The sequence below is a fragment of the Hippocampus comes genome, unplaced genomic scaffold, assembly GCF_001891065.2.
Source record: "Hippocampus comes isolate QL1 unplaced genomic scaffold, H_comes_QL1_v1.1 scaffold183, whole genome shotgun sequence".
Lineage (NCBI taxonomy): Eukaryota > Metazoa > Chordata > Actinopteri > Syngnathiformes > Syngnathidae > Hippocampus > Hippocampus comes.
Window position 1 is genome coordinate 215,524 of NW_017805547.1, and position 16,814 is coordinate 232,337.

General features: G+C 45.7%; 1 protein-coding gene across 1 annotated transcript in view; it reads right to left on the reverse strand.

Annotated features, from left to right (window-relative positions):
• Positions 1–16,814, reverse strand: part of rgs3a (regulator of G protein signaling 3a) — an 83,485-nt gene that overhangs the window by 63,310 nt on the left and 3,361 nt on the right. The window contains exons 7-11 of the mRNA XM_019879596.1: positions 15,781–15,871; positions 7,893–7,960; positions 1,023–1,104; positions 308–413; positions 9–171 (exon numbers count right to left, since the gene is read on the reverse strand). Of these exons, the coding sequence (XP_019735155.1) occupies positions 9–171; positions 308–413; positions 1,023–1,104; positions 7,893–7,960; positions 15,781–15,871 (510 nt within the window). The remainder of the gene's footprint in view (positions 1–8; positions 172–307; positions 414–1,022; positions 1,105–7,892; positions 7,961–15,780; positions 15,872–16,814) is intronic.

A 16,814-nucleotide genomic window follows, 5' to 3' on the forward strand; every position in this document is an offset into this window, starting at 1 on the left:
GGGGTTCGACCGGCGCCCGAGTCCGGGGCGTGCCGGCGGGCGGGCGGCGAGGGCGTCTCGTAGTTGGAGGTGGACTGCACGTAGGACGGTCGGTGGATGAGACCATCGAAGTTGGGCTTGGCCGAGGGGCCGCTGCGCCACACCACAACCGTGATCTCATTTGCGCTGTTTCTGCGGTCACAGCACAAGATCATCACTTTAGAAGCAACCCCATTCATTTGGAAGATGGTCTTGATTCGTTGTCAGAGCAAAAACCGTAAGGATTTGGGATGCGATTCAAAACAAACAAGATGGTGGGTGATCTTACCTGATGGCATGAGCCAAATCGGCACATTTCCACTGCTCCACGGGCTGACCGTTGAGCTGCAGGAGAGTATCCAGCTGCTGGAGACCCGCCTGGTCCGCGGGGCCTCCTGCCGCAGAGAACACAACAAAGACGCGTCACTCACGCTACGGTTCGAGCGCATGTGCTTTTTTTTTTTTTTTTCGAGCTTGTTTATTTGATTCAAGGGGAAAACTGATGTGGGCTCCCCCTATTAACGGCGACACCCCGCTGCTTTGCTTGATCCTCGCGGTAATCCTCAAAGCGGAGAGATGAAAAACAGAAGGCCCACAAGCTTTTTATGATGGGAAGAATTATTCATGAGGCATCAAAAGTGGATCGATGATTGGAAAACTGGAGCGATATGGTGAAAAGGGGGCTGTTTAAATGCAGCAGAGGTAGACAGTGAAGCTAATTGGTTATGGGTGAAAATAATGAACGTGAAGGTGTGATTATACAAGCTACATTTGCACCAGTTTTCACCATCAGTCCAGTTCGGCGCATTTTGACAAAGTAGTCAAACGACTCAAGCGACGCATTTTCATCGTGCCAGTTTCTGACAACCAACACGCATCTGTGGATTGGACACTCGAGGGCGTGGCATCGGTTGGGTGTATAATGGTGTTGAAGTAAGCTCAATTTCTTGCTGAACGATTATGGCGTTAGATTGGTTTGGGTGCTTCTGAAAATAGATTCTTGCCTGGATCAACAGCCTGCACCCTCACAGGCGAATCTGAGCAGATGGTGAATCCGTATCCATCCTTTCCTCGAAGGATGGTCACCTGGAACACAGAGACACAAACAGCTCATTATGTCGACAGTGGCCGGCTTTATTTTCACGCAACAACCAACCGGCGGATGTGGAGGTAGCGCGCTGGCGGGCCAATCGACTCCCCGTCCAACAGGAGTGATTAAGCAGATTTGTTTTCAGAGTCCGCTTCCTATGCGAACTGTCTTGATGGCAGTTTTCCTGAGGAAGCCAATTAGCTGAGCTGGTGAGAACAACAAACTCCCAGAGACTGGAGACGGACTTTCTTTGTTCATGACCGGCGGAAGAATGGCTCGGCTGGGGAAGGCGTTCCCAGGTAACCCAGCTCCCATTTATACGACAAATGTGTAGCCCTCAAAAAAACCAAAAAAATTTAAAAAAAAACAAAAAAAACAGATATCTGCAAATTTAAAGACGGAAAATGATGATGCAGAATCTGTACAATTTTAGCATGAGCATCCTTTCCGTTCTATTTCATCATTTCAGACGGGCTACAAATCCATCTCATCACCGCACGTCCCATTTTGAAATCAGTGGTGATTCAAAAGGAAATCCGTCAACCTGGAAATGTGCTTGAGAACGCCGCAATACGAATACCAGGCCAGTCGTTGGTGATGCTGCTGTCAAGAGACACGCCCTCCCCGAGGGTATCGTGTCATTTATAGCGTGACACCTTTCACAATCAGGCATTTCCCAAGGAATGCGACGCCAATGGACACATCGCAATGAAATAACCTTCCAAGCGTCATGTAAACCAACAACTGCAACAACTCTTTTTAAACGATTGCTCAGGAGGAACGAGATTTCCAAACGCACAAACCTCCCTTAAAGTCAACACTTGGAATGCAAAAGGACCAGAGATAGCGAGAGTCGTTTGCCATCCGAGGCTGCTGCGTCTTCTCTTCGGATTGTCAAAACGTGTGATTTATCTGCTGATCGCATGCCGCGCACTGAGGCTTCGGGCGGCTTCTTTTCTTGTCCACCAATGTGTTGTTGAAACTGACTAGAGGTAGTGTGACAGATTTACCCTCGGGTGAAGAGAAGGAAGGAAATGTCCAGAGAGCCCACTGAATTCCATAGAAAGATTTTTTAGTTTTTTTTGCTGTAGTGTACAAATTTGACCCTCGGGAAAAAAAAAAAAAAGTTATTCTAAGTCCAATTCCAAATCTTTCCACCACGTTCAACCACAATCAGATATCTTTTCTTTTCCCGCAATCCTATTATCAGTCACTGCAAGGGTAAATGAAATCATTATTTCGAAGGGTAGGTTAGTAGAAAAAAAATCGAAACGACACATTTAGTCCTGACGGAAATATTCAGTGGCATACTGCAACTATTCAGGAGCCTCGAAACTTGCAATGACCCGAAAACGTCAGACAGGATTGCAAATTCATGAGAAAGACGAGACAGGGAAGAGTGAGTAAAAGGCCAAATTATCGTGACGCGGGGATGACGAATAACCCCTACCTGACTGACGGAAGCGGGTTGCTGGGAAGCGTCGCAAACAAGATATCGTACCGTTATACTCCGTGAGCGCCGATATGATTTAAAAAAAATTTAAAAAAAGACCCGGAGATGAAAATGACATCAGTAGACATTAAGAAATAATAATGAGAGTCGGGATAAAAGCGGGTCAGTAGTACTTTAGAACAGCAGAACTCAACGAGCAAATTAGACAACGAAAAAAGATGATCAATGCGCTTTATTCTGAAATGATTTCCTATTTTTTTGTATTGTATCTCAGAGTGCAATCCACCAACTGGTATATTCAGGCAAATACTGCAGCGCACTCCTAAAATCGGATTGCAAGCTGACAATAATCGTACAAAATAAACGATTCTCTCAGTGTTCATTTCAAATGAAAGAGAGCTGCGGGATTCATATTTCGGCAAAATGGACGTAGAGGATACGAATGGATGCAAACCACGGGGTTGTAACTCATCTTGTACACGACATAGACAGGCCCATGTGGGTTTCGGTATGCGTTGAAGCATGAGCTCCGGAGCGTTCCCCTTTAAAGGATTCACGCCTCAGCGCCCCGGCTCTCATTGAGCCGACCGCGCGGAGAAGAGCCGCTAATTGCAACATACCGCGTTGTCTTAAGTGTGACGGCTTTATGCGCATGTCGTTGGCGAGTGAATGCATGATGTGGGTTGTAGGTCACAAAACACACGCACAAGCATATCTCCTGGCCAACTCGTCATTTTCCCTTTCCTCTTGCTGCGACAGTGTAATCTGGGTCAGTATGTTCAGTGGCTGGGGCTTCACGCATGCACACACACACACACACACACACACACACACACACACACACACACACACACGGTCACAAGTAGAACTAATGTCGTTCTGTATTTTAGTCATGTGAGGTTTTTTTGGGGGGGCCAAATAAGAGACATTATGGAGACTATCGGAGGACTATTAGATCTGATTACAGTCGAAACTCTTTTCAGCGTACCCGGTTTTACAACGTTGCCACACGTCAACTTCATGATCATCGAGTATCGGGCTCCGATGACTCTGAGGAGGAAAAACAACGCTCAAATTCACTAAAATATTGGAAACTGTGCAAGACAGTGTGGCGATAAATCACTGCAAGCCACAATAATAATCCATCCATCCATTCATGACACTGCGTATCTTCACTATGGGCCGATCGGAGTTTATCTGTAAGGACTTGGTCTTTGGAACCAGAGAGCAACAATTAAAGTCCCGCTGTCGATAAAATGTGAACGTGTGCTGTTGGAGAGATACTTATCCTCCTTGCTCACTTGTTTGCGTGCCCCTTTAAGGCAGGTAGCTTGGAACGAATCCAAATGACATTTTGGAAAGGGTGCACTTGCAGAAAACCACCGTAAACAGGGGGAAGTTCGACACGGAAAACCTGGAGCGGAGATTTGAACCCCAGAACTGTGACCCAGACGTGATAACCGCTGGTCTGCCATGCTCCCGCACATTCATATTCACACTGCTAGAAGGTTGGCTTTTTTGATACTCATCTCTGTACCCCGAGGCGCTCTGTTTTAACTTCTCCTAACACACACCTGTGGCAGCCTACATCCGATGCAGAGGTGGCACAGCCCGTGAATGGTGTGCATCACGCCTCCTCCTCTTCCTCCCGCCGTCCCGTTTAAGTCGGCCGAGAGCACGCACACGCTTCGGCGCTGACTCTCCGGCCGCCCGGCGCCCTTGCAGCCCGAGTACCTCCACAACCGCCTCTGCGCAGCCGAGTGCGTGCGGGCGGGACTTGGCGCCTCCTCCTCCTCCTCCTCCTGGGGGGACTTGAGCGTGTTGTGGATCATCTCGGCCTCGACTCGCTTTGAATTCTTTCTTTGAAGGAAATGTCAGATTCCCGGCAAGTTTGTCGCTCCGCGTGCGAAGCTATGTTCCATTTATGATTGGCGGGAGTGATGTCATCAAGGTTGCGAGCTGCTTCGGTCTCGTCTTCATCCAGATCGGTGCCCCGTGTGGCCTCCTGAGCGCCGCTTGCGTGGACCGCCGGCGACGCGGAGGCGAGACTGGTGCTCAGGCCACAGTGTCGCTCCTGGCCGGGGGCGCTCATGGGAACTCTTCAACAGCAAAAGAATAGGAGGAAGTTCCTCCCACCACCAGCAGCAGCACCGAACCCCCCATTAACACACACACACACACACACACACACACACACACACACACACACACACACACACACATGTACGCACGCATGGACCCACGCATACCTCGCCAACCTCCACGGCCCGCATAGATTTGGGTGTCTGCCCGCGATAAGGCCCGTTTGCTTCCTTTGTCCACACTATGAGCTTCTCACAGGTGCCGCAGATCACTTTGACAGATACGCAAACACAGTTGTAATGAGGGTCAGCGCATTGAGTGTGTGAATGAGATCCGATGCCTTTTTTTTTTTTTTTTTTTTTAATACGCAGCCAAAAAATGCAAGTGAGCAACACGGCTCGTCAAAAGACTGTGACGCAAGTGAGTACACACTTCCCTCGACCTCTATCCAGACTTGTTTGTTATTTTTTCACCTTCCATATTTCCTCCGCTTTTCCTTTCAAGCCCCCACCCCCTCCCCTGCCGACCACATTGGGCGGAAATTCACAGCTCTGCGAATCCCTGACAATCGCTCCTCCTCTGCCAGTTATCCAAACAGCACTTGTATTTTTGTTTTTTAACATCGCCGCCCATGGGAAAGTGGTGCTCAGCGGACAACATAGAAAAAAAAACATGAACAAGAAAATTTGGCAGTTAGTGGAGAAAGGACCGCCACCGAGACCCAAAACACATTTCTAGTTTGTAGGGCTGTGCGCGAATCGGTGCGACTCCAATTATTTTTCGTCACATTTTAATTCAACATATAACTGTTTGTGTATATATTTATGTTCATTAAAATCTGCATTTCTCTGAGGTTTTAAGTTAGCAGGCGACTTCCTTGTTCATAAAAGACGACACGACTAAACAAAGGCCGCCATTTTGAAGTGGAGCGAGTTGGACTATCATTCAGACTGCAAAGTGAAAACACATTTCGTAATCCGACAACATTTGCGTGACAGGTTCTTCTTTGACCCGTGGATCAGGCTTCTATACAAAAAGTTGATGTCGCTGTAAATGTCCCCCTCGTCCAATTTTCGCACACCCAAGACAGCAACCAGCGCCATCGGGCACAAATCCCATCAATTAACGGTTTGTATCTTTTCACGTCTTTCACTGGCATTGGCCGTGCTACGGAATGAAACACTGACAGAGAAGGAATCGAAAAAGGGAGAGCATTGCCCAAGTTTGTAAAGCTTTAATAAAGAGGCTGCAGAGGGCCCGTTTCTCTCAGATCTCCTCATCGCGGCGGTAATGGCCGCTTTTCCCTGTTTGCTTTGTTGAAAAGGGGCTCGGGTTACCACGTCAAGCACACAAAAAACACTTTTGTCTCGCTTTCACGCGGCGCTGTTCACCTCTAAATGGGCAGAAGGACGGATTAGAGGGCGAGAAGAAAAGCATGTCTCGGGGAAAGGAGATTGAAATGCTTGTCTGTTGGCCAGATGAGGCCAATCTGGTCTTTAGTGGTGTGGGTTCACGCTCTCCCCGGATGTTAAAAAAAAAAAAAAAAATGTAGCTATCAAAGGAGGAGGCAACCTCGCATGCGTTCAAACCAACATGGCAGTTGAATTTCATGCCCATGAGCGAGCAAAACATTCCCATACAAGCGCAACTACTTCCGGGCGTCTGCTGTATGTAGCGCATATGGAGCTTTCATGCATGTGCACTCCGGACATACACACGTCACACATCCCAACGGTCGTCTTTGATGACAACATGCTGTGGCCAGTACTCAAATGCGAAAACATTCGTCATTCGTTTTTCAACGGCCAATCTCCTCTCCCATTTACGTCACCGCCGATAGCACACAACAACACCATTTTTTTTTCCTTTTCTATCTAAATCGATTCAATGTACATAAACACAAGACAGAACCAGATCGCCGACTACAGTTGTCATATTCATCGAATAACCTTGCGATTTTATACAGCACATCAAGTGCTACCGACACCAACATCTCGAGTGCCCAAAGCGTTTAGTAAATCCCTGAGAAACTCATGCATCACCGACATAAAAGCAGAATGTGCGGGAGGTTGCCGTGCACAAGGATGAGCCGTAAAAAGGAGGACCAAGGACAAGGTAACAGAAAAAAAAGAAAAAACTGCAAAAGTATTGAACGGTTTTCCATTGCCCCTCTAATTTGACCGTGAGTGCACTTTGTCCCTCCCTCCACTCTCCCATAAGACCGTCCCGGCACAATCGCCGCAATCATCTGTTGCCCTGATCCACGACGAGATATAAGAGGGCAAATGAGGGAGGCTGGGAGAAGACAGGAAGCCGGCGGCCTCTCCTCGCAAATATGGCGCAACGCAAAAGAAGCCAGTTCCTGCCAGAGTTGAATGAATCATATTTAAAAAATCACTACGCTCCTGGCTGCGATACGCAACAAACCTTCCACATAACTCCATGTTCCGTCGAACTTCCACAATTGGTTGGAGTTGGATAAAAACAAAACAACTCCCCTCAGTTTACGACAGAGTTGCGATTCTACGGCTGTGACGTAAAGTGAAATTTCGACAGTGGGAACACAGAAATCACCAACCAACGAAAACAAAGGAGTCAAAGTCAGAATTTTTGTCAAAATCTGCATCTGAAAAAGACTTGTAGGCCATATTAAACAAGCAAATGCAAAACAGCTGAGCGTACCGTCTTGTGCCACATGACAACGAATTACCGGTAGTCAATTGCAAGCTGCGCAGGAACAAGAAATGCCAAGACGTGGCCTTCACAGCCAAAATTGTTGTCTGCAACTTTTTTTTTTTAATCCAAAAGAAAAGGACTCCCACTTTTACAACTGCGTTGTCACGCAAACAACTTAGCCTCTCTCATGACAAGCTATCATTTCGCTTTGCATGTGAGTCGCGTGCAAAGAGCATCTTGACATATAGTACATCTTCAGTCATGCATGGGGATTTTTTTTTTTTTTCGTGTTCTTTTTGCCCCATTCGCCACTCAAGCCTCAAAGATCAAATTCGATGAGTTGCCATGGTAGCTGGGAATGTGAGACACGGAACTCACGCAGCCGATAACTTTAGTGAGGGCGTGTTTATGCACGATGAGTTTGTAGAACATCGAGCCGCGTCGGGGTCAGCCGTCTCAGCAGCCGCGACCATACGCACGTGCCAAAAACCAGGGCGAGAAACAAACAAACAAAAAAAAAAAAAACCACAACAAAAAAAGCAAAAATGATGGAAAAAAGTGTGCGCTACTCACCGTTAAGCATTGCATATTCTCAGGTCGCTGTGTCTCAGGGGCAGCACCATGGTTCGAGAGCACGGCCTCTGAAATGTAGACAAAGGAATCACGGGCTGACACAGTGCCTTTGGAGCACATTTTGGCTGCCACAAAACCACCTTCTGGATGCAAAAGTCCCAAAATAGTTTCGAGAGTCCATAAAACAAAAAAAAAAAGTGTCTAAGATAAGGGGTGGGTAATTGAGGCAAGCGCTGCCCAACCGGACTGGGATTTAAACTTCTCAGTGCAGACTTGAAGACAAAATAAATAAATAAAAAGCCAAGGCAGAGTTTGATAAAAATCCCATAAGATGTGAGGACCCCACAAAAGTGCCCAAGAGAGGACGAGTGCAAGGGAGAACAAGTGAGAGGGAGGGAAGAGGAGGGAGGGCGAAAGAAGAGAAAAGGAACTCCTCTCTCACTCTATTATCCGTCCGTCACAGGGCTCCTGGGAAGGTTTCCATGGTTACAGGAGACTCCCGCCTCATGTGTCCCTTTTAACTAAAGCTCATAAAGGGCTGCATTCAGCGCACGGGCCACAATGTGGATTTTCGCCTGGCTGCCTATTCCGTCCGTGCGCTTACAGCTCGTCTCATCACTTTATCCGCCTCTTCCCACAAAGTTCCGAGTTGACTTCCCGAAGAAAAGGCAAATGCAGTCAAAGCATCGTTCCGAGAACGCCACGCCCTTTCCTGTCACGTCTCCATCAACTGACTGGGAGATGGGATTGCACGTCCTCACCTAACATCTGATTAGGCGAACATAGATTTTTTTTTTCAATTTTATTGCTTTTGTGGCATAACTGTAAATGTGTACTGCAGGCGGCACTGGTTCGCACGCCGGCCTCACAGTGCAGAGGTCTTGGGTTCGATTCCAGGCCTTCCTGTGTGGAGTTTGCATGTTCTCCCCGTGCCTGTGTGGGTTTTCTCCGGGTACTCCTGTTTCCTCCCACATTCCAAAAAACATGCACGGCAGGCTGATTGAACACTCTCAATCGTCCCTAGGTGTGAGTGTGAGCGCAAATGCTTGTTTGTCGATATGTGCCCTCCGATTAGCTAGCAACCAGTTCAGGGTGTCCCCTGCCGACTGCCCGAAGACAGCTGGGATAGGGTCCGGCACGCCCCGCGACCCTTGTGAGGAAAAGCGGATCAGAAAATGGATGGATGGAAGAACTTCCGCAAAAGGTTGAATAGAAGAAACTCAACTCTTCTTGTTCATGGAATTTTTTGTGTGTATTTTCTTGTTTTCCGAAAACTTTGAAAAATGGTATATTGTGATTTACAGTTCATGTCTGATGGACCCAGCACAAGGGACAACAGTCAGCACAGCAGTGGTGTGCAACCGCCCTGCATTAAACAAAGGGCTCTTTTTAATGGACAGGAATGGTTCCTATTATTAGTGGCATAAGGGGGGAAAAAAATACAGTCAAAAAAAGGTGCGAAAATGTCAAGCTAGAAATGCAAAGTCAGATTGGACTCGAACAGTTCAACTGGTGCCAAATGCCGTGTACACTCACAAAAGAAAATTACACACATCACTTTCTGACACGTTTTGGGCAAACCCCACAGTACATGGTCCGGTCTCCAGGCTGCGGTCACCATGGAAATGCCGAAGATTAAACAGCGAAAAAAAAAAAAGAAGATTCCATCTGAATCGGAAAACTTCAGGGGTCCGACAGGGACAGAGAGCGGGGGCAACCTGGCTGGCGTCAGGCCCGGGAGCGAAGCCTTTTGTCTGCTTAGGACATCGGGCACGATGGCGTGCGTGGAAGCAGCTGGAAGCGTGAATGACATCAAAAAAAGAGGGAGAGTCGCCGCGACAATAAACGGCGGAGGCAGCGGCCAGTGGGAAAAGTATACACGGGGAGGGACGGAAAAGGGGGAAAAGGGAAGATTAGCGAGCGAAAAACACAGAAAGGAAATCAAGATGTTGGCAGTGTTCCAGCGCGAACAAGTCGACTCTCGTCAGGACCACTGATCCACTTGACACTCGCTCCCGCTTTTCACCTTCCGACAACCGCAAACAAACGAACTCTTCGTGGAGAAAGTGGAGACTTGTAAGCACGACACCGTTTCGACATCAATTATCAGATGATTACAAATGAATGAATGAAACCGCTGATGTGAAAACAACAGGCGCCGGCGAGACTGTCGTTTTGGAAACCAACTCACTTGATTTGATTCAAAGAGGGGGAACAGTAGCTCTACAGCACCAATAATGTGCCCCAACATTTTTTTTTTTTTTTTTGGAGTCCTGTTGATGGTCCAGTCTCATGCCAATGAGTGCCTCCCCCATTGCCCCCTACTTTGGGGCCAACGTTACCATGACTCTTGAGGGATGCGTTAGTGGTCTACAATGAGGCAAGCTGCTACTAAAAGCCCAAACTGAAGGAAAAAGGGAGCAGCTACAAAGCATCAATTCTATTTTAACATGTGGAGGCAGCACTTTAACACCAACTTACACTTGTCACTTAGTGCAGCGGATCTGTGCATGTGGTGCATGAAGCAGACATATCCACAGGTCACATTCACCCCGGGCAATCCATTTCGTTACCTAAATTTTCTGGAGCTACCATTCTTGGGGGGTGGGGGGGAGGGTGATGAGGGGTTAAAAAAAACAACATCATTCTTATATATTAGAAACTGAAGGCTAGACTTGAGACTGGCACATCACGAAACACAAACACACATGCATACAGTTTTCGAATACAAAAGTCTAGCAAACATGAGTCCTCCACACACAAGCGGCTAAAAAGCCAATCACATCTCGAACATGACACAAACCTGAATTAACAGTTCGTATTCAACTCTGTCGGCTATTTTGTGGCTTTGCAATGTGAATGCCCACTAAGCATCTGGACTGATTTATCACATGACAGCGCCATAAAAAAAGAGCGCCATGACTCTCGGGCATGCCGTGTGCAGCCAGCCCACGCTTGACACATTTCACTTCCAGTGCCGAGACAGCCGGGGAGCATCATGTCAACCGTGTCGCGATGGGTTTTCGTAAAAGAAATGAGGAGGGAAAAAAAAAAAAGGATGAACACGCTCAGGCTGAGGCTGAGAAGAGTATCATCGTTAAATTAGGGGAGTGGAATGGACAATCAAATGACATAGCGAAATGCAATCAAACTAGGAATGCGAGAGGACGGTGGAAGAAAAACACAATTTGTATTTTTTGGGCCTCATTTCGGTTGGGAAAAACTTTAAGATATAAATGAGTGACATTTATGGTCCCAATGTTAGGGCAACAGAGCTACAAAAAAGTGGAAAATAGCTGTTTGTGCTGATGAGACAAAATGTGGATGCCGAACTACTTGGCAGCAACCAGCAAATGGTGCTGTTGATTCATAAAGTTTGCTGGATAGCCCAGGCTTATTTTTTTTTTCAGGATATGAATTAATCTTGGGAACGGTGTGGCTTGATGATATAGTGGGGCCTTGATTCAGTCTCATGTGGCTTGCTGTCTAAAACAAGGACAACATGACGGCCACATTGTGAAGCCGAGCTACTGTGGACAAGCTTTCACATCGCATTCAAACTCATGGAGCTAAAATTCATGTTTTTGGAATGTGGGAAGCAGCTGGAGTAGTGCAAGCACGGGGAGAAAATTCAAACAATAAGCAAACACGAACCAGAGCTTTGGAGTAGACATGCTAACCACGTGCTGTTTGTTTCGTCAACTCTAATAAAAAAATAAAAATAATAATAATAATTGCCATAAATTTGTCCAAAATCCAGAGGAATGTATGATTTTGCTTCACTTTGATATTGCAACGTACTATTACAAAAACATAAAAGGTGAATATGGTCACCGTCCAACAAAAAGCACGTAAATCTTTTTTTTTTTTTTTAAATTAATCATATGGAATGGATATGCAGAAAAAAAACATCAAACACTTTTGCTTTTTTTGTTGGACAGAGACAATGTGTTGCAAATAAAACAAAAAAATAAAACACAAAGAACTGTGGATCAGATAGATGCTCGTGGGATACAATAAACAAGAAAGACAAACAATGGTCATAAAAACATGGAACGTAACTGATGAGTTCCAGGAGGAAAAAAAGGAAAGGGAAAAAAAAAACCAAGTCCAAACCACTCAAAAAGGACCAAAATTGAAGCATGAAAGAGAAAGACCTCCACTAAGAGAACTATAGGCTCAAACAAACAATAAACAATCAGGCTGTTTTCCCCGGCCCGACATTCCATTCGTCCAACGGTCTTAAGACATATAAGCTCGCAGTTGTTCACTTTAACAAGTGAAGCAGACATTTTTTAATATCTGAAACGACATGGGGGGAAATCTGCTCACATAGCAGCAAGCACGGATGAGTAGTCTAAGTTCCCACGCTAAACCGGCAAATAAAGTGTTCCAAGGGAGCGCCTGCTCCATTTATTATTTACAATACAAGGAGCACTCCACTGATACGTGTCGCTGCAGTGGAACGAACACAAGCGCTTCATTACTTTCGAGCATCATCGCAGAACTAAAGCTTGATTTGAATATGTTAAACTCGGCAATAAGATGGATGCCCTTTATAAAGTCAGCATTTCCCTGAAGATTTATTCTTCTACTGCCACAAATAAATAAATAAAATTCTGCATTTCAGGAATGTTTGGCTGCAGTTTTATTTATTTTTTTTTTTTTTTAGGGTTACGCCTCTCGGCGCAAGCTCAGTAGGATTTAAGGAGGCGGGGCTTTTATGGCACTCCGACGTTGTAATTAACGGTCCTCGTCTGGAAGAGCGTGTGGACAAAAATGACAGGTTGACTGGGACAAAAGCACTCCAAAAAATGTTTTTGTTTGATGTCTGTGTGTTTGCAGTGAAAAGGGGATATTTCAATTCAATTCTCGTTGATATTCTGCAGGAGAAAAGACAAACCTTGCACTTTGTGGCATATTTGTTAAAAAAAAAAAAAAAAAAAAGAAAGAAAAAAAAAAACATGACTGCACTCAAACACACATGCATGCTCGTGAGCAAGTGAGAAGGCCAAGCATGCATGCCAAGAGGCAAACTATAGAAAGCTGACTGGCAGGGATGGAGTGACACACACACACACACACACACACACCCTCCTCTGCCCCATGATGAAAATTTTCAATTTTGCAATGTACACCATAATTATTTTTATGATTATTATATTATGATTTCACGACATTTGTCTTTTTGAGTCAAAATGCAAGACTTTCCACCCGCCCAACAATCAAAAATTGCACTCGCCAGTCGTCCTTGTGAAACCAGAGAGGGAGCCTGCTAATCACTTCCTTGCATATTTTTTCTGTACTTTACCATTTGTTGATTTAGTATTTAAACCACAACTACAGTAACACAAGTAAATTGATATTGCATAAAAACTGAGCATTATCTTACAGGCACTTTTACACGATAACGCGCTTATTTTGTGGTCCAGTGAGTGCACACACTGTGTTTGTGCAACCGGCCCCATCGCATTCTGGAATGCCCTCCTGCTGATAAACTGTTAAGACTGCAAATCGTCGCCGTAATAAACATGATGAAGGTGGAGTGATTGCTTTTCTTTTTTTTTTAGAAACATGGTCACAATAACGCAACAGACTGAGGACGATCTGGAAACATGAGCCCAAAGATGGACCGGGTGGGCATGCGCACGCACGCACGCACGCGCACACAGTTGTATTGTACTAAATGGGCTTTTGATCATTTCCGTGTTCGTGCACGTCATTGTGCAGCAGAGCCATGGCCTACATTCTGCCAGCTGGCCTGGCAACATTCAAGTGCATGAGTATGCAACCCCCCCACCCCTACCCCACCCCCTACTCTCACTACAGAGAGAGAGAGAGAGAGAGAGAGAGAGAGAGAGAGAGAGAGAGAGAGAGAGAGAGAGAGAGAGAGAGAGACAGCACACTGGCATATGAATCTGATGAGACAGTAGTGGGGCAAGTATTACCCCCGCATGAGATGAGTGCAATCCAAAGCCAGATGTGCTTGTTTTTCGACTGAAATCAACTTCCTCTACTGCTCTCCTCCTATCTGCATTATTGACAATGTCTTAGCGGTGTAGAAGTTCAACTAAACCTTGAACAGGCCTCGCTATGGTTTGCCGCCGCTGCTGCTGCTGCCTCATCCCGTCCCGCATTTTTACCCGGGAGAAAACTAATTTTAAAGTTGCATGAGATGTACAGTAAGCCTTGTTCAGCCAAGCACCATCAAACACAGAAAAGGTACCCAGGTCAGGCCATAAAGTGAGCAAATCATGTTATAAACGCAAAAGCCACTTCTTTGGGTATACATCCGCACCATGTGATGGGTGCGCTTGTACTGGATATAAGCGCACTACAATTCTGTCTTTACAAACACAATAAAGGCCCATTTATGATTGAGATTGTCACCAAGTTGTTCATTGGATGCCACCAGGCATTGGGACTTCTATGGTATATACTGTATGATACATGGGGGTAATCTGATTATTCTTGTTTATCAATATGTTTATTATTATGGTTGCAGTTTCAACTGCACTTGCCAATTCTTTTGTTTAGCTTGCTAAGCGAAATGGGAGTTGAAATATTCGTAGCACCCCAACAATTAACTGAATGTATTGTATCGTTGTTTGAAACAGTTCTTGGATGTCGAAGAGTGCAAGCAGCCGTGCGGCGTAAGTAAATTAAGCTTCTCAAAAAGGGACAGAAGGTGGTGATGATTTTGGACGGGGGGTCTCAAATGGGGAAAACAATTGGGAGTAAAATTAAATAAGAGGCGGTGAGCCCGTGATGATTAAAAGGAATAAGAGATGCACAATGGTGGATGATGAGGAGGCATGTGGAGTAGGAGGAGGAGGCAGCATCTCACAAGACTTGGCAACTTTACTTCTGTTGTTTGAAGAAGGTAACACAAACGTCGTACTCACCTAGAGTAGGCTGCCGTCACTGTGGAGCCTCATACACACACGCACACACACTTATAGGGCAACACGCAACATGAAGGTGTCTGGACTGAAGGGGAGATCCACATCAGCAGCCTGAGCAGAGCAGCACAGGAGTAAAGCTTCGTGTCGCTCTCTGACGAGTGTGACGCGGCGGCGGGCTTCGGTCCAGAAATCCCTCCCTCCCCACCCTCTCTCTCTCTCTCGTCACTCTCCCAAACCCTCGCTTACTTCCCCATTTAATCCCTTGCTTAAACACCTCCCGTCCAAAGAAGCCACAAGATAACACACACCCACACCCACACCCACACCCACACACACATACGATGTATTTGTACAGTATGACATGTGCTTGGCAAATATTTATCCCTAGAATGTAGCCTTGATAAAAGACAATTAAAAAAAAACTCAGCAAACATACAAAGTAATTTTTATGACAACATATTGACAGGATAAGCGTAAAAGGAGACATTACACATACTTGATCTAATTTCCATCATGGGAAGAGCAAATAAATATCGAGCGAGCTAGCGCCATTTAGTTTACAATTTAAATCACTTCCCAGGTGTCTGTTACAGGATTTCAACAACATCAAGAATGGCAGTACACTTTTCAGCCTGTTTTGATGGCGACGGTCGTCATTTTTCATGCAAAGGAGCCAATGCTCCCACCCCACACAGCCACCACCCCTCCACAAGCATGGCTTGCGTTACTAGGACGACTCAGGGCAGAGCAACCTATTGGGCCATGTATCATAAAAAGTGCAGACTGCAAAGCATATGAGGCTCAAGGAAGCAGCACTTCACTAGCCAGCCAAATAACACTTGGAAATTAGTGTAATGGCTGCGTTGAAGTGGCATACGGTGCCGTGAAAAAAAAAAAAAAAGATATTTTCCTTACGAAGGGCTCATGGTGTTAGAAGACTTTTATTTTTTTTTTGCACAGTGCAGTATATGAAAAATTCTTACCGCTGTGATGTGACTTTTGTTGCGCAGGTACTCTGAGATGCTTCCTCACGCCCACTTCTTCCTTAAGCAGGTAGTACCATCCGCGAACCTCCTACAGTGGTGAAACCATGCACGTGTCAGCATCAAGGTGTCATATTTAAAGCATTAAACATGTGCAAAAAGACACGCACACACACAATATATATATATATATATATATATATATATATATAGAGAATTTAACCCACTATGTTCCTCCAGGGCACACACAGTCTCTATTCACTGTTTAAGCTTATTCCAGCAACTGATGACCTGTTCTTTGACACCCCTCCACCCCCCCTCTTCTGCACTTCTGCCTTGTAAACCAGATGGTGTGTGTGTGTGTGTGTGTGTGTGTGTGTGTGTGTGTGTGTGTGTGTGTTACATAAAGCTATGCCGGACTGAGGCAGCAGGCGTCTGATTTGTAATGTGAATGAAGTGGACATACTTATGCAAAAACAAGGACATTGCCGTCACAAGCGCATACGTCATTTGACACTGACATACACATTCGCACGCGCACGCACACACACACACTTGCACAGGACGCACATATCCAAACAAGCCCTGTCTTATTGTACTAAATAATGACATGCTGTGGACAGTAACAATAATCTCCGCTTTCAAAGCATCTTATGCGAGTGGACACATTTCTGCAGGCAGTAGGAGGCAGCAAAAGGGTAGAGGGGGGAGGGGAGGATGGTACAGTATGCTCAGAGAGCCAGGGAGGGATTTACACTATTCTATGATATTTCCCCCCAATAATGGCAAAAGGTTCAGAAATGGAAAAAGAAATCCAACGAGAGAATGGGGAAAGACATGAGAGTTTCAAAAAACACACACAAAAGCACTTTGCTAGCTTCTGCTATAGCTACAGTTTGGTGAACTCGCTCTGACCGGTTGCTTCTCAAACCAACCTGCCAACTTGAATGCTGAATTGTGAGAAAAAAAAAAGACGATGTGTCATTGTATTTGATTCTTGTTTTCTGACTGTAAACCTCAACTGGGTGTGGCCT